We start from the raw sequence: 27,288 nt of genomic DNA on the forward strand, positions 1-27,288 counted from the left end.
TCAAAAATATTATATTTATTTTGCTATTTTGCACATTTATGAATGGTGAATCTTGTCACTATCAGCACCTTCTTTTATATTTCAATAATTTGGTTTATACATGTAACGGTCCGGGGTTAACGCCGTTACGATATTCCATTCCACCAACCCACGACAGCTTATCGACACTCCACAATCCAGCAGACAGGACCCATTGGATTTCCCCCAGAAAACAAGACACACACAGCTCTGTTCTCTGGTTCCAAAACGAATGACACTTTAATGGTAAACTTAGGCTCTTTTTATACAGTTGAAAGCATGCTGCAGTAATAAAATAACAATGGCTTAACTCCACCCACAACATGACACAAGTAACTCAATACACATGTTTTAGTCAGATTTTCTGGCACCGAATCTACATGAGTTAATTACTATCATTTACCCAGACATTGTGACTCTGCGATAAGCTTTTCTCACCTTCTATACAATCCACATTTCTTTAGTAAACATAAGTCGGACATCTGACCTTTAGATTGTGCTAATTCACATCACATATTATCATCAATAGACTTTCACACAATACAGGGTCAATTAGCATAGCACAATGAAATCTCTTAGGAGCCAGACTTAATTAACACAATAGACAATAGAATGCAATCACAGCAAGCTTTTATCACTTCAACCAGGTAGCTGGAGGTGATTAACATCAATTAACAACTTAACAGTATGTGTCCCCACATTGAATAAATCACACTATTATTGACCTGTTGGGTTCAGAATTAACCACCTGTAATATTTCAAGATATCCTGCAATACATTGTTAATTATCCTCACTGGCCCATCTCATGTAATTCAAGATATAATTTCTCAGTCATCCTATGCCCCTAGTGGACATAGGATGACCCTAGACCCAAGAGTCATTGGTGAAGCTGAACCAGGAGTACCCCGTATCCTTCAAGAGCCTCTGGGTCCCACAGGCCATACCGTTACAATACACTTAATCAGATTTTATTATTTAGCGCAACTATACCATGTTTACACACCAGGGAGAAAGCCTTGCATTACTGTGTGGAGTTACAGGCAGAAGAACAGGAAGTGAGGATTTTTCAGAAGAAATAAGGACATTTAAAGCAAAATGGAAGGATGAGGTAAGTGAAGGAGGACTGCACTAAGGTAAAGGAAGCTATTTACCTATGTACCTTTACAACCCCTTTAAATGTAACCATATTGCTACACTTAGAGGCTCCTATCTTCTTTTTTATACTCAGTTGTGACATGACGCTACACTTATATCAAGACATCGCTTGTATATCAAGACAAGATTTATTAAAACATTTTGCTTGTCTTGCAAAACGCTCTCATATCAAGTTACTCTCAAACCAAGGTTTTACTGTACGCTACTGGTCTAGGGATCTAACCACTTAGTGCTAGCAGCTATGTCTCTGTGCTCTGCACACATCCATGACACCTCAAAGTTGCAAAATGTATCACCCTGGATTTCAAGACAGCCAGTAAACTTTTTCCTGAGATCTACCAAGGGGAGTTTAGAATATCTATCCTGACAATTAGGCAGAAAAAGGGAAAACAAGAAAACAGAGTGAACTTATCCAATATGATAACTATAATGTTATTGTTATGAGTGTAACCTTTAAAATGCCCTGGCTAATAAGGTTGAGCTGTCTCCTTCAGCTTTGACCCAAAGTCAGGCAATTGTGGCCAATGTTGCCCTAAAAGAGAAAAATATTCTTTCATGACCCCCAAGGTCAGTTGGTCCAATTCCCTTTATCAGAAAACTTCTCTCCAATTTCGGTCATTTAGACAGTCCGTTTTTTTTGGACAGTTAATGGGCACAAAATCGATAATCGTTGGTACATTTTTGAGCCGAAAATAAAAAGTTTGGAAATGTTCTGCCGTACCAACGATACATTGAAAGTATTCATTTATGTCCACTGAGCGATTTATCAGTCATTACATGATGGCACTATTGTTTGCGCTCACGGCCGAATGTTTTTTTTTTTTTCGAAAATGGGTTCGGTCGATTTTTCGTATAGTGTATAGTCAGGATTTGTCTAAGCCAGGGGTGTCCAAACGGTGGCCCGGGGGCCAGATGCAGCCCTTTGCCTGCCTTTATCCAGCCCCTGGGGCACTAATTTTTGCACTGATACGAGATTCTATTCTGCCATCTAACACCAACAATGGAGCATCAACGATGGGGCACTATTCCTCTAACCTAATACCAAATGTGGTGATGTTTACTCTTATAGATGCCAGAAAAATGTTCACTCCCACTGGCCACGATCTAGCCCTCCTGAATTCTGAAGAACAGTAAACCGGCCCTTTGTTTAGAAAGTTTGGAGACCCCTGGTCTAAGCCATTAGTAATTATAATTTTGGACATTGTTACATGGCACCAAACTGTTATGAGAAGATTTCTGTAATCTTTGATATAAACTAGATGTGTACATACTGTTCGATCTGTTCAGCAGACAAATAGGGATTAACTGGAACCCCCAGTGATAACAGTAATGGGGATATTACTATTATTATTATTAAACAGGATTTATATAGCGCCAACAGTTTGCGCAGCGCTTTACATCAGGATATTAGCCAGTATGAATGGAATAACAGATGTACATGTTAGAGGTCTGATGTCTCGTACACGCGACCATTTTTCATGACGAGAAAAATGCAATTTTTTAAATTGGTCATTAAAAACGATTGTGTGTAGGAGCTGCGGTGGCTCAACGTGATTGGCACTGCGCTGACAAGCCATTCACCTCTGCAGCTAGGGGTTCGGATCCCGGTCTCAGCTACATGTGAATTGAGCTTGGTGGTCTCAGCCCGGCTCCCGGTGGGTGTGCTATGCGAGGTAAGCCTGCACTTAGTACGCCCACCCCCCTCCCACAAAAACCACCACACTTACACGCACTCAAAATTGGGTTAACATGCACGCACTTTGACCACGCGGTCTCTAAAAAGAGAGGCGAAGGACTAACGGGGCTGGTTGAGCGGGCTAGATCCTCTTACTCCCTTATAGGGAGTCCCTCTGCCCCGTTGGGCTTCAAAGCCCAACGGGGCAGAGGGGGGCATGGGCATGGAGAAAGGTGGCAGATTGCCTCTGGGGGAGGCCTGCCTACTCCCAACTCCTGCAGTCCGGCTCCTCTCTCGAGTACACGCACAAAATACACTTTAAAAAAAAAAACAACGATTGTGTGTGGGCTCCAGAGCATTTTTCTTGATGTAAAAAATGGCCATTGGCCAATGGCCAATGGCCATGTTTTTTCTTGTCTTTTTTCACATCGTCGTTTTTCACATTGTGAAAAACGGTCGTGTGTAGGCTTTAATGACGAGGGGAAAACGCGCATGCTCAGAAGCAAGTTATGAGAAGGGAAATTTGCATAATCAGCCCAAAGGGTGGCGCCAATCGAATGGAACTTCCCCTTTATAGTGCCGCCGTACGTGTTGTAAGTCACCACGCTTTTCTCAAGCATTTTTTTACGATCGTGTGTATGCAAGGCAGGCTTGACAAGAATCACGTCGAGAAAAACGCAGTTTTTTTCCATGACATGAAAAATGGTCGTGTGTGTACGTGGCTTAAGTATTCTTTAAATAATATATGAACAATAGGGTCTAAGCAGGTATGGAAGCAGCTAAAAAAAGTCATTGACAACCATCATCCCTCTAGCTTTGGAGGGAAAAGCAACCTCAATAATTTCACAGGCTTGCGAGGCATGCTGGGACTCATAGTTCTAGCAGTTGGAGCCACATACATTGTCCAAATCTGAACAAATATTCCCCCCATTGACCTGTACTAAGCTGTTACACCGTCTGCTGACTCATAAGAATTGACTCAATCCAAAAATGTACTGCTAGAAGAACAAGAAGTAAATCCCAAAGTTTGTATGTGATTTATGTGCAGGGTAAATCAAGTTATATAAATTATTTGTGACTGTTTAGAACAAAGTGACTGCACAGGTTCTGCCTTTGGAAAGACCTCAGAAGATCCCAGCCTAATAGAAAATATTGTGTTATGCTTCTGTGAAATCAGATCAGGACGTTCTGTCTCTCCATGAAACTCCAATTTGTATTTACAAGTTAAACATTTTTTTGACCCATAGAATGTTTATACTGCAATTCTGCAGTGCTATTTGCTCCATTGACTTCTTGAAACCATTCACATATTCACATTATACACAGAAACAATGGTGTGTGTGTGTGTCTATATATATATATATATATATATATATATATATATATATATATATATATATATATATATATATATATATATATATATATATATATATATATATATATATATATATATATATATATATATATATATATATATATTAATTATATATATATATATATATAATATTTTGTGTGGCCACCATTATTTTCCAGCACTGCCTTAACCCTCTTGGGCATGGAGTTCACCAAAGCTTTGCAGGTTGCCACTGGAGTCCTCTTCCACTCCTCCATGGAGGAGCTGGTGGATGTTAGAGACCTTGCGCTCCTCCACCTTTGGTTTGAGGATGCCCCACAAATGCTCAATAGGGTTTAGGTCTGGAGACATGCTTGGCCAGTCAATCACATTTGCCCTTAGCTATATTAGCAAGGCAGTGGTCATCTTGGAGGTGTGTTTGGGGTCGCTATCATGTAGGAATACTGTGGCCCAGTCTCTGAAGGGAGGGGATCATGCTCTGCTTCAGTATGTCACAGTACATGTTGGCATTCATGGTTCCCTGAATGAATTGTAGCTCTGCAGTGCCGGAAGCACTCAAGCAACCCCAGACCATGACACTCCCACCACCATGCTTGACTGTAGGCAAGACACACTTGTCTTTGTATTCCTCACCTGGTTGCCGCCACACACGCTCGACACCATCTGAACCAAATAAGTTTATCTTGGTCTCATCAGACCTCAGGACATGGTTCCAGTAATCCATGTCCTTAGTCTGCCTGTCTTCAGCAAACTGTTTGCAGGCTTTCTTGTACATCATGTTTATAAAAGGCTTCCTTCTGGAACAAAAAGACATACAGACCAATTTGATTTCAGACCGAGCATGGATAGGCTGACCCCCACCCCTTCAACCTCTGCAGCAATGCTGGCAGCACTCATACGTCTATTTCCCAAAGACAACCTCTGGATACGACGCTGAGCACGTGCACTCAACTTCTTTGGTCAACCATGACAAAGCATGTTCTGAGTTGAACATGTCCTGTTAAACCGCTGTATGGTCACCGTGCTGAAGCTCAGTTTCAGGGTTTTGGCAATCTTCTTATAGTCTATGCCATCTTTATGTAGAGCAACAACAACAAAAAATTCAGATCCTTAGAGAGTTCTTTGCCATGAGGTGCCATGTTGAACTTCCAGTAACTAGTATTAGAGAGTGAGAGCGATAACACCAAATTTAACACATCTCCTCCCCATTTACACCTGAGACCTTGTAATACTAACAAATCACATGACACCAGGGAAAGAAAATAGCTAATTGGGCCCAATTTGGACATTTTCATTTAGGGGTGTACTCACTTTTGTTGCCAGCGGTTTAGACATTAATGGCTGTGTGTTGAGTTATTTTGAGGGGACAACACATTTTCACTGTTATACAAGCTGTACACTCACTACTTTACATTGTAGCAAAGTGTAATTTCCTCAGTGTTGTCACATGAACAGATATAATAAAATATTTTCAAAAATGTGAGGGGTGTACTCACTTTTGGGAGATACAGTATATATAATAGAGAGAGAAGAGAGTAGGGCAAGATGGAGCCACAGGGTTCACATTCTGAGGCACAATATCCATTGACATAATAGCAGTTGGAGACTTCCAGTGACCCTCAATATTCCAAGAAATAGTAGTTTATATAGGACTCACCACTTTTTCCTCAATTATGCTGCATTAGATCTAATTTATATACATAGTCATCATCACTGGATTGAAAGACAATATTTGCATACTATGAAATCTATAGAGAGTCTTGAGGCCTCCATCTCAAGCCTTTCCATCTCTATCCCCACAGTTGTGTTTCTGCAGAACTGTCTAGAACACCAGTAAATGAAAGAACGCTATGGAGCTCCTTCTTTTCTTGATTCCTTAGACCTACAGTGGCAATTCTGTTGTTGATAATATATCAGGGCTGGATCTAGGGGGTGCTGGGGTGGGCCGTTTCCCCCCAGGACCAGTGATGTTGGTATTAGGAAGTGAGGGTGCAGCCTCAGCAATGCCAAGTATGCCCTGCCCCTATTCATTTCTATGATGCAGGGAATGAACCAGGAGGCACCTGTCATTTGTTGCTTAGATGCTGGTGGCCAGCCCATCTGCACTACGGAAACAGATTATATTGATCCAGGGTGGGGATTTTTATGATCTGCTTCTGTCTAGATCTGCTCAATCTCTTGCCCCCTGCCATGATGCTGCAGCTGCAATAGAGGGGGGACTCTCATGTGAAGTGGAGTATTCGAATGTGAAGGGTGGTACTCCAATATAAAGGGGGAGGGGGGCTCTAATGTGAAAAGGGGACCCTGAGGTGAAGCAGGACCCTGATGTGAAAGGGGAACACTGATCGTGCCCAATGTGGTACCAAGTAGAGGGTGACATCATCATCCAGTGCCAATGTCAGTGTCCCTCAGCCCCAAAAATACAGATTGGAACTGGTGTGTCTTGTGATTTTGCATATCTTTATAGGATGCTGTGAATGAAAATGGTTGAGAAACACTGGCCTAATACATATGCTTTATATATACATACCTCCCAACTTTTTGAGATGGGAATGAGGGACACCTATTAGCAAAAGTATGTAGGCATAGGACACAGTCCGGTGCATCCCTGTTCATCATTTCAGGTCCGATTTCGGTCTGACTTTTTGGCTGAATTCAGACCTGAAACGGACCAGAAGACGCACAGGACTCCTGTGCAATTCGCTCCAGAGCAGCTCCGAGGATGTGTGAACCGGCTCTATTGAGAGACGGTCACAGTTTCCTAACACGCAAATTGGATGCAGAGAAACCCACATGCAATTTGGAATAGTGTGAACCCAGGCTTAAAGAAAAATTATACAAAAAATAAATAAAAAAGATTAGATACACCCACAAGTGTTATTTTTTACCATTACTATTCCTTTATATTGTCTTTTGACATTTACAAATGCAGCAATTTAGAACTTGGATGAAAGTGTTAGCACTGTGAAAAACTTTTTGAAAGATAAATTTTCCTTTTTTTATAAAACTATATAGATCAGGCTAAAATGAGGGACAAATGAGGAGGAAAGAGGGACAGAGGGACTTTGTTCCAAATCAAGGACAGTTGGGAGCTATGTATATATGCTTTTTCATTGCAGCCATGGAGAGATTAGCACTCTCTGATCACTCATGGCACGTCCGGGTTGTGACTCATGGTACAGAAGCATGCCAAGTGAACAGGGAATTCAGGTTCCCTGCATCTCTATCACACTGTACGACAGACTGTCACTGATTCACACACAGCCAATGGCAGCCGAGAGAGCTGGAGAGACAACAAAAAAACAGGGAGAGCTACGAAGAGAGAGTAAAACAAAGGTGTACTGTCAGTATACTGTTCTGATTTTTTATTAAAGCACCCCCAGAGCAAACAGGCTAGATTAGGCCACCCTGCAATATGTCCTCCCTTCTGCATGCATGCCTGAGCTAATGGCATATGGATTCCAGGAAGTAAATACCACATGAATCATCTTCCCTTACTCAAGATGGTCGCAGCTAGAAATGCTAGGAGGGTGTTTTTCATCAGTGATTTTTTGAGTTGTGGTGCTCTGATAAAGTTATCCTCTGCTTTAATTAATACTAAATTAACTGCATAAAGGAAAATAGTCTAAGTGACTGATTTACATTTTACAGTAAATATGGGTAATTCTTGGACATTCAAGTCCAAGTCCATTCAAAACTGATATTTCATTTGTTGGTAGATCATGGAGAGTAAAGCCTCATACACACGATACGATTGTTGGTACACAATTGTCATGCCACAAGCACGATTATAGTAAAGTACTATGAGGAATTTCAGCTCTTGAGCGCTACCGTTTGGGCCCCTTCTGCTAATTTTGTGTTTGGTGAGCATTGATTCCGAGCATGCTTGCTTGTACTTTTGACTTTTGTGTGACGATTTGTGTACTGACCATACGAAGATCAGACGTCAAACAGTTGTCGGACGAAAAATTACTTGCCCTTCATCCAACATTGTTTGGCGGAAAATTGGACAACAATTGTCAAAAGGAGCGTACTAACGTTAAGATTTTAGGATAACAGTCTGTCAACAGACAATCCCCTGCCAACAATCGTATCGAGTGTATGAGGCTTTAAACCACCTGAAAATATCTTATATCTCTTGAGGTTTATATAAGTTAGAATTTTGCACCTAAGTTCTTTGACCTACACACCTGCAGATCCCTCTCTTCCCATTAGATTTTGTATTTTTTTATATTATTGAGTATCTGGCATATATAGAGGAAGGCAAGAACACCCAAATTCCTAAGTGAATGAAACAGCAGAAATCTGAGATCTCATTGTTATTGGACGATGTCAGAAGAAGTCAAGAACTTACTCTGGGAGTAAGACCCTGATGCTTACAGCGGGCTGCAGGAGCCTTCGATGTGTAGAGCAGGATCCCAGATTTGTGGCCTCAGTTGTGTAGAGCAGGTACCAGGAGTTGTTGCCACTGATGTGTAAAGCAAGCAGAAGGAGTTGTCGCCTCAGGCTGGGTTCACACATGCTGCGGCCGCGTTTCGCAGCAGGGGGTACAGTGCGTACCTGTTCACCGGTTCAGGTGCAAATTAGGTCCAAATTTCTGCCTGAGCCAAAGATGCACAGGACCCTTTCCACTCTGGAGGTGTGTGAACCGCCTCAATTGAGAGCCAGTCACACTCTTCTGTCATAAGAATTGGATGCGGGGAAACCAGGAAGACACTTTCATTTTGCCCTCAATAGGCAAAGTGATATTTGTCTTTAAGCAAGTCACCTTTTTAATCTGAAATATTTTGAGAAGCTATTAACAAGTATGTATAAAAATGGGAGGGGGAGGGGAAAAACGAGGGGGGAAGGGACAAAGTGTAAAAATGTATCAGCGTAAAAACGGAAAATTGTATCATACTTACCAGTAATTTTCCTTTCCTGGTGCCTATCCATGGCAGCATACTAGTGATAGAGCTCCGCCTTGACTCCTCCCTCAGGACTAGTGAATAGAATAAATTAAAGGCATAGCCCCTCCCCCAACATTCTCCATACTATAGAATACCGAGGGTGGGAGCGTATGCTGCCATGGATAGGCACCAGGAAAGGAAAATTACTGGTAAGTATGATACAATTTTCCGTTTTCCTGGTGCCTCCATGGCAGCATACTAGTGATAAATAACTAGCTTGACGCGGGTGGGATAATGCTTAACAATAAGAGTTTTTAATCAGAAGAGGACATAGCAGCCTGAACTGCCCTTCTTCCGAACTCCACCGTTGTGAGAGCTCCTGGGTCAATGTGGTAGTGCCTGAGAAACGTGTTTCGAGACGACCAGGTGGCTGCCCTGCACACCGTCTCCAGCGATACGTTAGCCCTTGTTGCCCAGGAAGTAGCGACTGCTCTAGTGGAATGAGCATTCACTCGAGATGGAGGCTCCATATTCTTTGCCCTGTAGGACCTCTGTATCAGCTTCACAACCCATGATGCTAGAGTCCTGATGGAGGCTTCCTTGCCCCTGTGTTTACCAAAAGGTACGATGAACAGTCTCTCCAAGGTTCTGAAGGAGCCGGTGGCCTCTAGATAGGCCTTGAGTGTTCTGGACACATCCAGTTCGTGGCAGGTTTCTGTATCAGTATCTGCAAATATTGGTAGAGCCCAAGGTTCCAACAGGTGGCTTGTAGAGGCGACCTTCGGCATGAACCCTCTGAGTGGGCGAAGTTCTACCCTGTCAGGGAAGAAAGAGATGTGGTCTTCCCCAATTCCTAAGGAGTGGAGTTCTGAGATCCTCCTACCGGAGGTGATGGCTAGCAGAAACGTTGTTTTCAGCGTTAAGTTCCAAAGGGTTATTTGTTCTACTGGAGCAAAAGGTTGGATTGACAGAGCCTCGAGGACCAGAGACAGATCCCATTTAGGGAAGGATCGTCTAGCAGGCGGACGGATCTTTACGACGCCTTTAAAGAAGATAACTAGCAAAGGATCTTCTGCCCACCTTTTACTGGTTGCGGCTGAGATTGCTGCTACCTGAACCTTAAGGGAGCTTAGACTAAGGCCTAGGTCAAGTCCTGTTTGAAGGAAACCTAATACATGGTTTGTAGAGGGGACGATAGGATCAAAGCCGTTATCGACTGCGTAGGACACAAACTTATCCCAGATCTTTGAATATATATTATTCGTTGTGGGTTTCCTGGCCTTTAAGAGGGTTGAGATGACCCCTGACGAGCAGCCTAGGGACTCGAACCTTCGCCTCTCAACTTCCAGACTCGAAGGTCCAACCTCTGAGGGTTTGGGTGAAGCAGTTTGCCCTGCAGCAGAAGTTGAGGGAATGCTGGGATCTTGATTGGTGGATTCACACTGAGACGCATGGCAAGTGGAAACCAAGGTCTCTTCGGCCAGTACGGGAGTATCGTCAGTACCTGCACTGATTCCCTGAGTAACCTCAGGAGAAATTTGAGTATCAGTGACCGCGGAGGGAAGGCATATGCCGTGGAGAAACTCCATGGGCATGTCAGAGCATCCACTGCTTCGGCTTGCGGATGTGGAAACCTGGAGACAAACCTGTCCAGCTTGGTGTTCTCCGAAGAGGCGAACAGGTCCACCTGTGGGGGATCCCAAGAGTTGGCAATCTGCCGGAACACCCGTGGGTGGAGCGCCCACTCGTTGTTGTTGCAGAATCGTCTGGACAATGTGTCTGCTTCCGTATTCAGCTTGCCTGGGAGGTATACTGCTCGAAGGTCCAGGAGGTTCTTCTCTGCCCAAAGCATGATCGGCTCTACTTCCTTGAGGAGCGATCTGCTGCGTGTGCCCCCCTGTTTCTGCAGATACGCAACCGCTGCCCTGTTGTCCAGGCGAAGCAGAATCCTCTGACCCTTGACTTGGGATGTCAGGGAAGTTAGTGCCATAAAGGCTGCCCTCAATTCTAGGATGTTGGACACTACGCCTTGGGTGGAGAATGACCATTTCCCCTGTACCTTGGATTCCCCGCAATGGGCTCCCCAGCCCTGTCCGCTCGCATCGGACGTAATTGTGGTCCAATGTAGGGACCCCAAGTGACGGGGTCTGGAGAGGTTCTCTGGTTCTGTCCACCATTGAAGACTCTTTCGCATCAGTCCCGTGATCAGGATCGTCTGGGACAGTCGACGTTTCCTCCACTGCGCCAAGAAACCAGTCTGAAAGAATCTCAGGTGCCAATGGGTCCAAGGGACCATGGGGATGCAGGCCGACATACTGCCAATGAGGCTCAGGCATTGTGAGGCCGTTAAAACCGGACTCTGGATGGTTTTGATCATTTTCTGAATGATAGTCTCCCTCTTTGGCGGTGGCAACGACACTGTACCCCTCAGGGTGTTGAATGCTGCGCCCAAGTAGACCATCTGTTGAGTCGGTGTGAGTTGGCTCTTGCCTAGATTGACTAACCACCCTAACTCCCTTAGAGTTTGGAGCAGAATGGTTCGATGGCACATCAGTTGCTCTGGGCTGCTTGCAAGGAGTAGGATGTCGTCTAGATAATGGTACACCCTTAAGCCCTTCTCCCTCAGGGGGGCTAGGGCAGACAATAGGATTTTGGAGAATACCCTGGGAGAGGTGCACAGTCCAAAGGGTAGAGCTTGGAATTGAAGATGAGTATGACCTACTGCAAATCTCAGGTATTTCTGGACTTTCGGCTGGATTGGAACATGCAGGTATGCGTCCTGGAGGTCGACAGAGATCATCCAATCCAACGGCTGAACTGCCTGGATTATTGTCTGCAAGGATTCCATCTTGAAGCTCTCGGTGTGAATATACCGGTTGAGCCTCTTCAGGTCTATCACAGGTCTCCATCCACCTGTCCTCTTGGGGACGAGGAATAAGGTAGAGTAAAAACCTGTGAATTGCTCTGCCAAGGGCACAGGAATGGCTGCTTCCTGATGCTGGAGTGACACTAAAAAGTCTTTTAGAGCTTGAGCTTTCAGGGGAGAAGATGGAATTTCCAATCTCTTGAACGAGTTCCGAGGTGGAGTTTGAAAAAACTTCCAAGAGTGCCCCCTTTGGATAGTGGACAGAACCCAGGGGTCTTGGCAATGGGTGGCCCAGGCTGAGATGAAATGTTTTAGCCTGGCTCCCACCGGGAGTGTCAGGGCTGGCTCGGCGTCAAAAGGACTGCTTTTGCTCCTGAGGAGCCGGAGGGGCTTTCATCTTTCTGTTCAAGAAGGATTGCTGAGTGCCTCTCCAAGGTCTTCTGTTGTCTCTGAATTGACCCGAATTTCTGAAGTCTCTTGAATCTGAGCGGCGGAATCTAGAGGGACCACCTCTGAATCTTCGTGTTCTCCTGTCTTGTGGGAGCATACCAGACTTCCCTCCTGACAGCCTAGAGATTGCGTTATCCATCTTATCTCCGAAAAGCGCCTTCCCATCAAAGGGAATTTTGCACCAGCTCTGTTTGGATGAAAGGTCAGCTGACCAGGGTTTCAGCCACAAGGCCCTTTTTGCCATCACAGAGTGTAACATAGATCTCGCCGAGCATCTGATGGTATCAATGGCAGCGACTCCGACAAAGTCTGCTGATAGCCTGAGTTCCTCTAAGGCTTTTATTACGTCTTCTGTTGGGACGTTCTGACGCAGAGCAGTCTCAATGTTATCTGTCCATGACCTAATGGCATTAGAGACTGACGTGAGGGCGATGGCCGGTTTACAGGCTGCTCCTGCCGCCAAGTAGCTCCTCTTTAGTTCTAGGTCAATACGCCTGTCTATGGGATCCTTGAAGGAGGTGGAATCCTCCATTGGTAAGGTCACGTTTTTGGCAAGGCGTACTACTGATGCATCCACCACAGGCATAGAGTTTAGTGCCTGTGTTCCAGATTCTGGTAAGGGATACAACTTGTTGAGCCGGGTCAAAGAGAACTTTTTATCAGGCTTTGCCCATTCGTTGAGAATGATCTGGCTTATCTCCCCCATTAACGGGAACAGAATCTGCTTCCTTTTGAGAAAGGGAAAATAGCTTGTCGCCTCTTGAGGGGGATTATCCTCTTTCCAGGAGATTGCTGACTTAACTGCCTGGATAAACGGGCTTACCAGGGAAAAGCTGAACCCCGAGGATTCTGATTCCTCTGCTGAATACTCCGAGTCATCTCCGGGTGAGGAGTCTCTGCCTGACCGATCAGTCGGTAGTACAGGTTGCCCGACTGTTGAGGGCCCCGGGAGACTGGGTTCCACATTCTGAGTCTGTGGTACCTGCGAGGTCGGCTGAACAGGGACAGAAGCCAAGAGCTTGGAGAAGGAGTCTCTCATAGCTTTGTCCAGCAGTTCTACTGCATGCCGATTTTCCTGCTCGCGGCTGGACGCATAGTCCGTAAAGCAGTCCTTACAAACTACCTTGTCGGGTAGTGGCGTAGCCCCGCATGTCCAACACTTCTTCCTTCTTTGACTTCTAGAAGATGGAGAGTGATCATGACCCCTGGATCTTGACCTCTGTGATCTATGGCGTGGAGATCGGGATCTTCGCCTTGATGAGTGGGACCGGTGTCGCGAGGAATCCGATCTGCGGACTGGGCTGTCATTATCACGAGATCTTGATGACTTTCTGGTCCTCTTGGAGTGGGCAGGGCTACGGTGTAAGGAACTCACGTCAGAAAAACAGTGAGGGCACTTTTTTTTTTTTTTTTTTTTTAAATACTCACGTATCGTTGGTCCATACCTAATGGTGTGAGGATCTTTGTTACGCGGTGAATGACTCATTGTAGAGCTTGGGCGGAAGGATCGGCTGCAAAAATTGTAGAGAGGCCGCAAAAAATAAATAAATAGATAATAAAATAAATAATTAATAATAGTGATATGTGCGACATTGAATAACTGACAAGCAAGCACCTGTCTGCAACCTTCAGACAGGTGCTGCTATGCCAGCACTTTTCCCCCATCTCCTCGCTTCTTACCAACAATTTCTGGGGCTGAAAACCTAGCAGGGCCTAGATCTGTCACTGCAGCAACAGTCAAGCCCTGTTCTAGGTCTCTATTTAAGCTCTCCTGAGGGAATCTTCCCCCAGGATCCGCCCCCAGCCAAAAGACTGGAAACAAGGGCAAAAAAGCCCTGTTTCCAGAATCCAAAATGGCCGCCGCGTCCCGTGACGTCACCGCGCATGCGCCGCGCACGCGCCGCGCATGCGCAGAAGCGCCGGCGCCCGTGACACAGGAAGTACTGCATCAGGGCGCCGGGATCCTCAGAAACTGTAAGTGGTAATGCACTAGAGTGTGGGCGCCGACCAGCACGGCCCCCCCCCGCCATAGCAAGGGATCAGCTGTATCCAGAGACACCTGATACAGGCCAGCCCAGACTGTCAGGGCGACAGGGCACCCACAGAAGATTTAAGTTTTTTTTTTTTTTTTTTTGCACAGCATTACACTTTGAAAAAAAAAACAAAAACATATATACAGCACAGCATAAGGAAAACAAAAAAGGAAAGAAAAGTCTGGCCTGGGGTAGTGGAGCCGATCCTTCCACAGCTTCCGTGTCATTTTATAGGTGCTCCTGGCAGTTTGCGTTCCTATGAGGAAACTCTGCGATGCGACCCCAACAGATCCACAGAGGGGTCTCCCAGCTTATTAGCGCTATTAGCGGCCCAAGAACAGGGACTGCGCGCGGGAAAGGCTAAACCCGGCGGACGCTGCCGACTGCAGAGGTATGGACATACTTCTACTCTTCACCAGTACAAGAAGGTATGGAGGAAAAAAAGGAGAATGTTGGGGGAGGGGCTATGCCTTTAATTTATTCTATTCACTAGTCCTGAGGGAGGAGTCGAGGCGGAGCTCTATCACTAGTATGCTGCCATGGAGGCACCAGGAAAAACAGCATAGCATTGGGTCTGTAGATGAGACCACGGCCAGTAGTATATACCATGGTCTCTATCCCTAATGCTTGTAAAAAAGGGAAGGTATACGTAAGGGGAACGGAAAGAGGGGAAGGGGAGGGTAGACGGTAAAGAAAAGGAATGGGAATTGTGGGACTTTAACGTGAAACACACCACCGGAATATAATGAATCAATTAATAGGATACAATAACATTTATTGGATACAATAGAGCATACCAAACAGTGAACATACATCACAGTAAATAATATACAAAAAATGATAGGCATGATTGGTAAATCAAGAATTACATAATATAACATAATAATACCTATGGTGTAACATAGTATGCTGTGACATAACATCAGTAAGAACAATTTTGGAAAATTTACAATATTGTGAAAAGGTGGAATATTCTAGGCTCAAAGTATCCCACTCTAATCAGCTAATTAAGCCATAACACCTGCAAAGGGTTCCTGAGCCTTTAAATGTTCTCTCAGTCTGGTTCAGTAGGAATCACAATCATGGGAAAGACTGCTGACCTGACAGTTGTGCAGAAAACCATCATTGACACCCTCCATAAGGAAGGAAAGCCTCAAAAGATAATTGCAAAAGAAGTTGGATGTTCCCAAAGTGCTGTATCAAAGCACATTAATAGAGAGTTAGGTGGAAGGGAAAAGTGTTGAATAAAAAGGTGCACAAGCAGCAGGTATGACTGCAGCCTGGAGAGGATTGTCAGGAAAGGCCATTCAAAAGTGTTGGGGACTTTCACAAGGAGTAGACTGAGGCTGGAGTCAGTGCATCAAAAGCCACCACACACAGACGGATCCTGGACATGGGCTTCAAATGTCGTATTCCTCTTGTCAAGCCACTTCTGAACAACAAACAACCTCAGAAGCGTCTTACCTGGGCTAAAGAAAAACAGACCTGGTCTGTTGCTCAGTGGTCCAAAGTTCTCTTTTCTGATGAGAGTAAATTTTGCATCTCATTTGGAAACCAAGGAGCCAGAGTATGGAGGAAAAATGGAGAGGCACACACTGCAAGATGCTTGAAGTCCAGTGTGAAGTTTCCACAGTCTGTTGATTTGGGGAGCCATGTCATCTGCTGGTGTTGGTCCACTGTGCTTCATTTAGTCCAGGGTCACCGCAGCCGTCTATCAGGATATTTTGGAGCATTTCATGCTTCCTTCCGCAGACGAGCTTTATGGGGATGCTGACTTTATTTTCCAGCAGGACTTGGCACCTGCCCACACTGCCAAAAGCACCAAAACTGGGTTCTGTGACCGTGGGATTACTGTGCTTAATTGGCCAGCAAACTCGCCTGACCTGAACCCCATAGAGAATCGCCAAGAGAAAGATGAGACATGAGACCGAACAATGCAGAAGAGCTGAAGGCCGCTATTGAAGCATCCTTGTCTTCCATAACACCTCAGCAGTGCCACAGGCTTATAGCTTCCATGTCAGGCCGCATTGAGACAGCAATTGCTGCAAAAGGGGCCAAAACCAAGTACTGAGTACATATGCATGCTTCTACTTTTCAGAGGTCCGATATTGTTCTATGTACAATCCTTGTTTTATTGATTGCATGTAATGTTCTAATTTTCTGAGGTTGTGGATTTGGGGTTTTCATGAGCTGTAAGCCATAATCATCACAATTATGACAAATCACGACTTGAACTATCTGGCTTTGCATGTAATGAGTCTCTCACTTATATTAGTTTCACCTTTTAAATTGCATTATTGAAATAAATTAACTTTTGTACGATATTCAATTTTTTTTCGAGTATCACCTGTATGTTTACTCACCTGCTGCTCCTAGCTTACTGGATGTAACTGATTTTCATTGTAGTTGTATATGAATGACTGAGATAACATCCTACACAAACTATAGAATAAAACAAAATGTCAAAGAAAATCCTGATCCTTAAATAAGTCGATAAATGATCTGTCTATAGACACAATAATATGTGTCGATGGATGTTATCCTGAAATAGGTAGATAAATGACCACAAATAATTATGCCTATATAACAGATGTTATTCTGAATATATACTGTACTGTATATAAATTCATATATTTATAAATGTAGTATGTACCAAATTTTTATATCTACAAAATGTATGCAAAAAGTGGTAGAAGCTGGGTAGTGAGGTCATAGATAGTGGCTCAGTCATGCAGATAGCAATATACAGGAGGCCTGGGATCAGCAGGGGACAATAGCGCAGACCGCATTGTGCTGACGCAAGGTGAAAAGCTAGCATTGAGACCTGTGGCTCATCTCCCTATATAAACCCTGTGAATGGATGGATGGAATAGGCGAGTGCCAGATGGAGATCCCAGCAATTCAGACTGAGCGAGGTGAGTGCACAGCTCCATCAGGGAACCAGTTCCAGAAATTAAGATGCATTTATACAGGATCTAGTACTATACACAGAATATTATTATATATATTATTATCTCTCTCAAAAGAAGAGTTTGTATTTATGTTACTGAGTTGAAAGCAGACATTGAAATACATAGTCATAATTGTATAGGTCAAAGTATTATTAGAAGGAACATAAGGTGAAGTTAAACATTTACAGATTACACATATAAATATAATTGCTAATCCTGGGGACACTTAAAGTCGTGTAACTACTGATATTCTAATTAGAATAGGTGTGCGCACAGGGTGTGCCAGATGTGCCCAGGCACACCCTAATCACCCTGTTCAGAACAGATTCTAACTCCTTCCCCCCACAGCACTTCCGGCGATGTCGATGTTTTAGGGTGAATGGGGGAAGGGGCCAGTAAATATGCCATTTAACGGCCCCTTCCCTTTCTGAATGAACATTGTGAGTGATCAGTAGAGTGTGTTTAAGCTTTGGATTGCACACCCTAATGCCAAAGGCTGCGCACACCTATGCCAATTAGGTAAAAGCCTATTGATCATTATGGACTATCTGTAATGTGACATTGGAAGCAAAGACTACTACATGTGTCAGGCTAAATGTATAGCTTGCTATGGTGTCATTAAAACTCATACAATGTATTGCTGAACGCAACTAGTAGAAATACCTAAATCCCTCTTCATATCAGGCTCATTTTATCCCCTGTACAGCAGCTTGCAGACTGAAACAGGGAGGGGAAGCACTAAGAGCCAATCAGGTGTGCCACATGCAAGGTATGTGCTCAAAACTATTTAGCTGTTTGTCTGAAGATTAAAGAGGATCTTCACTGCATCTGAGCACCAAAAACCAAAAACACTATTTAATTCAGAGTTCACCCATTAAACAATTTTTACCCTTAGATTGATGCTCATTTTGTATAGGGGAATCGGCTATTTTTTTTTAAATCAAAGCTGTACTTACCGTTTTCGAGATGCATCTTCTCCGTCGCTTCCGGGTATGGGTCTTCGGGAGCGGGCGTTCCTATTTGATTGACAGTCTTCCGAGAGGCTTCCGACGGTCGCATCCATCGCGTCACGAGTAGCCGAAAGAAGTCGAACGTCGGTGCGGCTCTATACTGCGCCTGCGCACCGACGTTCGGCTACTTTCGGAAAATCGTGACGCGATGGATGCGACCGTCGGAAGCCTGTCGGAAGACTGTCAATCAAAATAGGAACGCCCAGTCCTGCAGCCCATACCCGGAAGCGGCGGAGAAGATGCATTTCTAAAACGGTAAGTACGGCTTCGATTTAAAAAAAACTAGCCGATTCCCCTAGACAAAATGAGCATGAATCTAAGGTTAAAAAGTGTGATTTGCGGGTGAACCTCCACTTTAAAGCAAACTCCCCCCCATCTATCCATTGGTCCATGCTTTAGTTTGTTGAGTAAAAAAAAAAAACACTAGCATTTCTAGCCATGGTCATCTTGAGTAAGGTCGAATGATTCATGTAGCATTTACTTTATTGAATCCATCTGCCCTTAGCTCAAGCATGCATGCAGGATAGTGTGATTAGCTGAGAAAACCCCCTCCTTCTCTCCACCCCTCCGGAAGACTACTGGGAAGTATGAAATTATTTGTTTAGGCAAGAAGCCAGAAAGTAACCGAAGAAATGTAGAAAAAAAAGTGTAAATATTGATATACTTTCCTATCTATTTACTAATGTTAGCATGAGGATTAAAAATGATCAATGTTGATTGGGAGCGTGAAGTTCCACTTTAACTTTAAATGTGATTATATATATATATATATATATATATATTGGGATTGACCATTCCTTGAAATGGTTGCAAATGAAAGCTAAAGCGTGGGTTTAGCTAAGTACTGTATCCGTTATTGTTGGTAGAGATGAAAACCCTTGCATCACTTTTTTTTACTGACATGCTTATATATGTAAGGGAACCACCATGCACCCTCTTCATTAGCCAGAGAGCAATCAAAAGTGATTAAAGCACTAAAGGAGAATGCATGTCTGAGTTATAATTAATTACGGTAAGTTTGTTTGAAAGGTTGCAGCACACTGTCTTCATTATCCATTTGTAAGGACAGTAGCTGTGTCATAGTTCATAAAGTTGAGCTGCAAGAACGGCAAATCCTTAAATATTTGTCTTCCTTATTAATTCCTGCTACAGAGACTACTGACTGGCACTGCCCGTTTTGCAGTTCAGCCCTAAAATGTCACATCCTTAGGTATGGCATGGAGGCCAGTGTACAGATGTGACAGCAAAGTAAACACAGGCAGTCTGTTGCTACTGCTAAAAGCAGGATTTTATTTTATTAAAATAAAAAACGATATGTTTAAAATAAAAATAAAAAAAAAATAGAAATAACAGCACACACATAGAAATATAGCTTAACCAATGTGTTGTGTTCTAATGTCTAGGATCTCAAAACCCATCTATTAAAACTTAAAGTGGATGAAAACACACATTTATTTAATTTTTTTTGCTGTCACAATGTAGAGTATAAGATTTCCTATCATCTGTGCCCAGGGCCATTTGAAGGAATTTGGGGGCCACAAGCACCCCCCCCCCCACATGCAAAGCCTACGTTAGCGCTTCACTAATTTTTTACACCCATGTTCTTACTCCTACCCCCCCCCCCCACCAGTCCCTATGTTTTCCCTATGCCGAGCTTCTCTTCCTCCTGTCAGTCCAGTGTTCTATCATTATGGGTCCCCAGTCCCAAGTGCGGTACAGGAGATTCAGTTTCCTGTGTTCCCTGCCGGACTGAAAGGAAGTGTGCACTTCCTGTCAGTCTGGACGGGAACAGGAAACTAAATCACCTGTACCACGCGCGGTACCCGGCCGGACTGACAGGACTTCAGGAGGAAGGAAGAGGAGCTTGGCCACGCTACAGCCTGGGAAGGGAAAGTTGGGGGCCCCAGGCCAGCTCGGGGCCCCAAGCAATTGTTTGTTTTGCCTGTCCTGTAGCGACGGGCCTGTCTGTGCCCAGTCTTGCCACAAAGAGTTAATCCAGCTCTGAGCAATCCTCTTTTCTTTTTTCAGTGAGATAAACGGACAAACAGGAGAAAACTTTTGTCTGTTCTTCCCCCTTGCTGTGAATGACAGGTTATTTACATATCTCATGCACTAGCCCGAGACAGGCATTCTTTTTTAATTCCCACCCCCACTCCTTTTCTGAAGTCATGTGGTTACTTTTCTGGATTTTGACTGGATGTTGGTAATCATAGCAGAATTTAGTGTAAGGAATACACAGGAGAAAATGCATGTTGACAAGGGGAGTGTAGAGGTGGGCGGGGAGTCTACTGACATCACAACTCCGCCCACTGAGCTCCAGACAACAGACCCACCCACAGAATCTGCAGTTTTTCAGTTCTTGAAACAGACAGAGGAGAGACATTTCACAGGTAAGGATACATGCAGGAGGCATCTATATCCTTATAGATCAGCACTATGGCAGTAGTTTAGAAAGGATGAGAGTGGCTTTACATCCACTTTAAAGTGTATATAAAAAAAAAAAAAAAAAACAGTACATGTACATTTCTCCATGTTATATCCCTTTAAAATGCAGCAAGTACAAAAAAAAACCCTGTTGATCTGCCAGAAATCCAGAAGATTTCTATTTGGGCTGACAACGTGCATCAAAATCTCAAGCAGTATTTTCAGCCCGGCCTGCTGGACTACAGAACTTCCCCTACCTTTCTCTTTCTTTTTCCACATACATACATTGATTTCTTTCACAGCAAAACAATATTTCTTCTTTGACTTTCAAGAGCCTGCGCACACACTGGGGTAGATTCAGAGAGAAGATACGACAGCGTATCTCCAGATATGCCTTCGTATCTCTGAGTGTGCGGGGTCGTATCTATGCGCCTGATTAATAGAATCAGTTATGCATAGATTTCCCTAAGATCCGACCGGCGTAAGTGTCTTACACCGTCGTATCTTAGGCTGCATATTTACGCTGGCCGCTAGGTGGCGCTTCCGTATATTTACGTGAGGAATATGCAAATGAGCTAGATACGCCGATTCAGAAACGTACGTCCGGCCGGCGCATTTTTTTACGTCGTTTACGTTAGGCTTTTTTTGGCGTATAGTTACCCCTGCTATATGAGGCGTATCCTATGTTAGGTATGGCCGTTGTTCCCGCGTCAAGTTTTGAAAATTTTACGTCGTTTGCGTAAGTCATTCGCGAATAGGGCTGGACGTAATTTACGTTCACGTCGAAAGCAATGACAATTTGCGGCGGAATTTCAAACATGCGCACTGGGATTTTTTCACGAACGGCGCATGCGCCGTTCGTAAAAAACTTCAAATACGTGGGGTCACAGTTAAAAAAACATGCCCACATCATCCACATTTGAATTAGGCGGGCTTACGCCGACACAGATACGTTACGCCGCCGTAACTAAGGGCGCAAGTTGTTTCTGAATACAGAACGCCCTAAATTACGGCGGCGTATCTGAGATAGGTTACGCCGGGCGGATAGATAGACCATTCTATCTGAATCCAGCCCACTGTGTGTAGTAAAAAAGGGGCCTCGAGAGAAGTAGTTCTGAGGACGTGCCTACATCAATAGGACCCGAGCTTCTAGCTGCGGTCCTTGGAAGAATTTTACAAACCTGGTAAAATATCAAATTGAATAACAAATGCTGTTTCTCACTGCAGTAACAAAGTAAATATACACTGGATATACACATTAAATCTATCTTGCTATTGCTGAAAACTGTTTTGGACATGGGATAGTGTAAGGCTCCATTCACACCTAGGCAGACAAATAGCGGCGTTTTGTACCGCGATTTGCGGCGACAAAACGCCGGTATTGTCCGCCTAGATGTGCCCCAGATTGACCCCCTCTATGGAGATGCTTCCCATCTCCTAGCCGAACGCCGAAAGCCGCCTGAAAAAAAGGTCCGGGACCTTTTTTCAGGCGGCAGGCGTCCGGCGTTCGGCGTGGAGATGTGAACCATCTCCATAGAGGGACATGTGTTCTCATCCCTCTGGCGGCAGCGGCGTAGCACTACAGGCGTAAAAACGCCTATATGTGAATGGGGGCTTACATGCTGGAAAAATAAATAACAGTTAAACTGGACATTGGATAACAACATCCCATTTTGTAAAAGTATGATATAAATGTTTTTTTCTTTTTTTTTTTTTTCTCCAGAAGACATCACCTCTGAAAAAATGGCCCAGATCAACCCACTTCCTGTTCCTCTCGGACCCTGGAAGGTATCCAGACATTGTACATGAGGGAGAGCTAGTGGGGAAAACAATAGCACAGTTATTTAAAATGAAAGAACATCGAGACATCATGTAGATTAGATGTTTTGTATCTGGGTTTTATCCTGAATATGATCCAACACAGAGATCATGTTATAGGAGAGCATTACCAAAAATGACTAAAAAGAGCCACTTGTGTTTACTTTATTGTATTTCTTCTCTGCTGCTCAGAATAGTCTCTTTTGTTTGGCACCAAGAACAAGAAACCATGGGACCAGCAGAACAAAAATATCCATTCATCATCCTAATCTGAATTTGTTTTAAGTAGAAAAAAAGCCACAAAAGCAGCATGTCACAAATCACATAACTGCATAACTATTAAATTGCAGAATCCATCATGAACAGCACCCTTAGGCTCCTGCTGGGGACAATGTGCTCAACTGCTTACACCAAAGATTACTCGTGAGACTTAAGCCTCGTACACACGATCGGATTTTCCGACGGGAATTGTGTGAATGTAAGCGTTTTGTCTGTGGAAAATCCGATCACGTGTACGAGGCTTTAGGATCTCCAGAGTTAGAAAGTGCATGCTAAAAAGTGGACAGAACAGCTACAGAGAAAATGCAGCCATTCAACTAAAAGAGGAACTGTAAGTCCCAGCTTGGCGGTGTAATAGCAAACTGGAGGTAGCCCAAACCTAGTCTGCCGGGTATCCAACAAAGGAAGATAGCCATCACCTGATCCAGCTGCAGGGAGATCAAGCATGCATACTTTTACCCACACCATATCGATTCCAGTACAATCTTATCCCATTTAATGACACCCCACTCATTTATTTTTTGCATGGCTATCAAATGCTGCTTTTTAATTAGTAAATTCTGCCACAGGAATGTATATTAAGTCATGTGACAGTAAAATAATGGCTTTTTTTACTACCAGATTACAGTATATGACCAAGAGAACTTTCAAGGAAAGAGAATGGAATTCACCGCCTCCTGTGCAAACATCATGGAGTGCGGCTTTGATAACATTAGGTCTCTGAAAGTGGAATGTGGAGGGTAAGTATGGCTTCTAAGTGACGTCTAAGACTTCTTGGTTCATATATGCAGCCAAACACAACTGTATTTGTTTATTTCTAGAAGTGGTTTCTTACTACAGCTTGCTTAAATGAGAAACCGTAGACCACATGGGCATTTGTGATAAATATTCGAGAGTCCAATATACAAATACTAGCTCAGGTGTCTGCTCAGCATCCTGATGTTTGCTAAAACTGCAATAATCTTTTACTCATTTGGATAGTTAATATTGTGTCCTTTCAAAAATAAAGTTTATTTAAAAAAAACATTTAGTAAAAATATATTTAGACAAAGTAGGCCTAGGACTCCTTCCCATGGCCACCTTATAGATTTGTCCTACCCTAGGCCTGATGTATGTAACGGTAGAACACTTTGTGTTCTACTATGCAGCCTGGGAATACTCCATGTTACCCTCAATAAAATTAAATCTCAACTCCAGCAATTTTTTTTCGATAGAATGAATGTGATTGGGTGTTCAGTGTAAACACAGCTTTACCACTTTGCTAGGTGAAAAGTCTCTATTCCTTCAGTGAATCAAATTCATTGCCCATCAGAGAAACACAATACATTTATTAATATTATGGGGTAGTGTGTTGGTCAAAGCTCAGTGAATAATTCTGTTGGGTGCAGGAGAGGTTAGGAAGTCCTCACTAGGTCATAGGTAGGCTTATTTTGATATGGCATTCTATCTCTGTGAAAGCAGAAAATGAAAGCATTCACTTGGACCTGTGAACAAGATAGACTTTGCTTACAATCCACATTTTACTTATTCTCCTGCTTGTTTTCACACAGATGGATTGGATATGAACACACAAGCTTCTGCGGTCAACAGTTTGTCCTGGAGAGAGGAGAGTACCCCCGTTGGGATGCTTGGAGTGGCAGCAATGCCTATCACATTGAGCGCCTGATGTCTTTCCGCCCAATCTGTTCTGCTGTGAGTGCGCAATGGGGACTGTGGGTGCTTTGAGTGGATAAAAAAAAACATCTAAACCAAGAAACATCTAGGCCTCTTAAAATATATTTTACTTTTTATCCCAAGATTATGACTTTGCTAAAAAGTTAGTTTTAAAGCCCAAATACTTTTAGGTTAAATCATCTAAATATATTCCAGATATATCAAACAAAAATATGTACTATGTGGAAGTGGTGGCCTCCTTATATAGGTCTGGTATGGTGCCTGCTGAGTCAAAGCTAAAACTCCTTAGTTAGCAAAGCTCATGCCCCTTACTGATCGGAGCTCTGACTGCTGGACCCTTGTAGATGGACCATTGGTTCCACACATAGAACAAGAGTTATATACAGCATGCTGACAAGCTTTTCTACTTAGGTTGTGGCTACTCTCAAAGGAAACAAACTGTGAGAGTTTGAACACCTTTTTATGCTCCTGGGATGTATTTAGGAGATTTAAACTGAACGTTCAACTGGAATTTAGGACAAGATAATTCTAGAATTCTTTGTTATAAATGCCATCATTTTAGCAGTATGGATGAGTGCCATGTAAACTAAGCTCTTGACATGGTTTTAGACTCTGAGCCGTCATCTGCTACATCTAGCTTTTTTTGAAAAAGACTATTTGAAATGTATTCTCTAAATAGAGTTCACCCATAAAGACTTTGATTACATGGCCAGTGATTACAGTATGTTTACATATTGTTTGTTACATATTGTTTGCCAAGTACATTCCTTTTTATTACTGCTTTTGACTAGTATTCATGAATGATACTCTAAGGCCCTGTACACACGACCGAACATGTCCGCGGACCAGTTTCCGCGGACATGTCCGACCGTGTGTAGGGCCTAGCGGACATTTTTCCCGGCCTAGCGGACAGGTTTCCAGCGGACAAAAGTTTCTTAGCATGCCAAGAAACTTGTCCGCTGGAAACATGTCCGTCGGACATGTCCGATGGTTAGTACGACTCATCGGACATGTCCGCTGGTTATGACGTATAACCAGCAGCCCGAAATCCCGCGCATGCGTCGAATTGATTCGACGCATGCGTGGAAGCATTGAACTTCCGTGTCAGAGAACGTTGGTGTCTTCTACGTCACCGCGTTCTCTGTCCGCGGGGATTTTGGTCTGATGGTGTGTACACACATCAGACCAAAAGCTCCCAGCAGACATGTCCGATGAAAACTGTCCACGGACCGTTTTATTCGTACATGTCTGCTCGTGTGTACAAGGCCTAATACTCATGGATATACCTTTCTCTTTTATCCCCTAGTGTTCTGTAGATTTACACATTATTCTTGTTAAAACATTAATTAACATGTTTTATTTCCTCTATGCAGAACCATAAAGAATCCAAGCTGGTCATCTTTGAAAAGGAGAATTTCATTGGGCGCCAGTGGGAGATGTGTGATGACTACCCTTCTCTACAGGCTATGGGCTGGGTAAACAATGAAGTTGGATCCATGAAAGTTCAGTGTGGATCGTAAGTACTAAGCACCAAGAAGAAACCGGGTTAGAGATTTAAAAAAAAAAAAATATATATATATATATAAAATTGGGAATGAAGACGAAGATCAGGAAAGTCAGGGAAAAATCAGTGATTTAAGGTAGGAAAGCAAGAAGGTCCACATGCCAGCTGGGAAACTAGTACTTCTGCCTCCATATTTCTGTTATGAGAAGTTTAGTTTAAATTTCCTTGTCAGGAAAAATGTTTCTTTGATATTTGAGTTAGAGGCAATGCCCAAATGTACAAATATTTTAAAAAGTGCTCCACAAAGTAACTCATTCTATGTGCAAATGAAGAGGACTGCTTTTTGATATTAATGTATTGCACTCACTTTCCCGCAGCTGGGTGTGTTACCAATATCCCGGTTATCGTGGCTACCAGTACATCCTGGAATCCGACCACCATGGAGGGGAATACAAGCACTGGAGAGAGTGGGGATCCCACGCCCAGACTTTCCAAATCCAATCTATCCGACGCATCCAGCAATAAAAGGCCAAGACGCTTCTGTCACCTACCATTGCCGTGCTAGTGAGAGGTCACTGTTCACAGGCTTTCTGTGGTACTACCATTCTCTTTTAACGATAATCTAGCAGAAACAGAATTCTTTTGTTGTACTGTGAATGCATGTTGGGAAAATTACTTCTTAAATTGTACCAACTGCGAAAATGAAAAATAAATGTAATTAAAAAAAATGTATTGAAGATTTTCTTTCATTAGCTGCTCTTGGGAAATCCCTAGAGACAAAGTCATTTTGTTCTTGAGAAATGTATTATAGACACTGCAGCACCTGCTGAAATTTTATATTGTATCAGATCCAGGTTTAGATTTCCTTATCATGGTTGTGGAATTAAGAAGAAAAATAATGACAGTTACAAAGTTATGCTACAGCAGTCACCTTAGGTTGATACTAAAATGTTATTGTTTTGGTGCTCACACAACTCAAGACTACTTGGAGCCCAGAACTAGTGTGCTATAAAAGTATGGGCCGGATTCAAATACATTGGCGCATATATATTCCGCCGTAGCATATCTCTTTTACGCTACGCCGAGAGAGGCAAGCATGGAATTCACAAAGCAAATGCTCCCAACGTTGCGCCGGCGTAACGTAAATTTGTAGGTGTAAGCCAGCCTAATTCAAAGTAGGTGGA

At 43.5% G+C, this 27,288-nt stretch overlaps 1 protein-coding gene across 6 annotated transcripts; it reads left to right on the plus strand.

The window, feature by feature from the left end:
* Window positions 1–17,258: 17,258 nt before the first annotated feature.
* On the plus strand, window positions 17,259–26,836 carry CRYBA1 (crystallin beta A1). Of its 6 annotated transcripts, none has more exons than XM_040338550.1 (7): window positions 17,299–17,359; window positions 18,102–18,164; window positions 22,556–22,617; window positions 23,548–23,666; window positions 24,477–24,618; window positions 25,974–26,116; window positions 26,482–26,836. In XM_040338550.1, the coding sequence occupies exons 1-7, from the start codon at window positions 17,305–17,307 to the stop codon at window positions 26,627–26,629; spliced, it is 732 nt and encodes a 243-aa protein (XP_040194484.1). In that variant the 5' UTR covers window positions 17,299–17,304; the 3' UTR covers window positions 26,630–26,836. The 6 variants fall into 6 exon arrangements, with proteins under 6 accessions (XP_040194486.1, XP_040194484.1, XP_040194482.1 ...); XM_040338548.1 differs by having other exon boundaries at window positions 17,300–17,359; window positions 22,553–22,617; XM_040338549.1 differs by having other exon boundaries at window positions 17,314–17,359; window positions 18,105–18,164; window positions 22,553–22,617.
* Window positions 26,837–27,288: the final 452 nt, after the last annotated feature.

Source organism: Rana temporaria, chromosome 2, assembly GCF_905171775.1.
Source record: "Rana temporaria chromosome 2, aRanTem1.1, whole genome shotgun sequence".
Classification (NCBI taxonomy): Eukaryota; Metazoa; Chordata; class Amphibia; order Anura; family Ranidae; genus Rana; species Rana temporaria.

Bases quoted from the DNA above. Each gene is read 5' to 3' on its own strand.
- CRYBA1 (XM_040338548.1), top strand. From the start codon at position 17,305: ATGGATGGAATAGGCGAGTGCCAGATGGAGATCCCAGCAATTCAGACT. The intron at 17,360-18,101 runs GTGAGTGCACAG...TCCCCTGTACAG, and splicing joins AGCAATTCAGACTGAGCGAG to CAGCTTGCAGACTGAAACAG. The intron at 26,117-26,481 runs GTAAGTACTAAG...ACTTTCCCGCAG, and splicing joins ATGAAAGTTCAGTGTGGATC to CTGGGTGTGTTACCAATATC.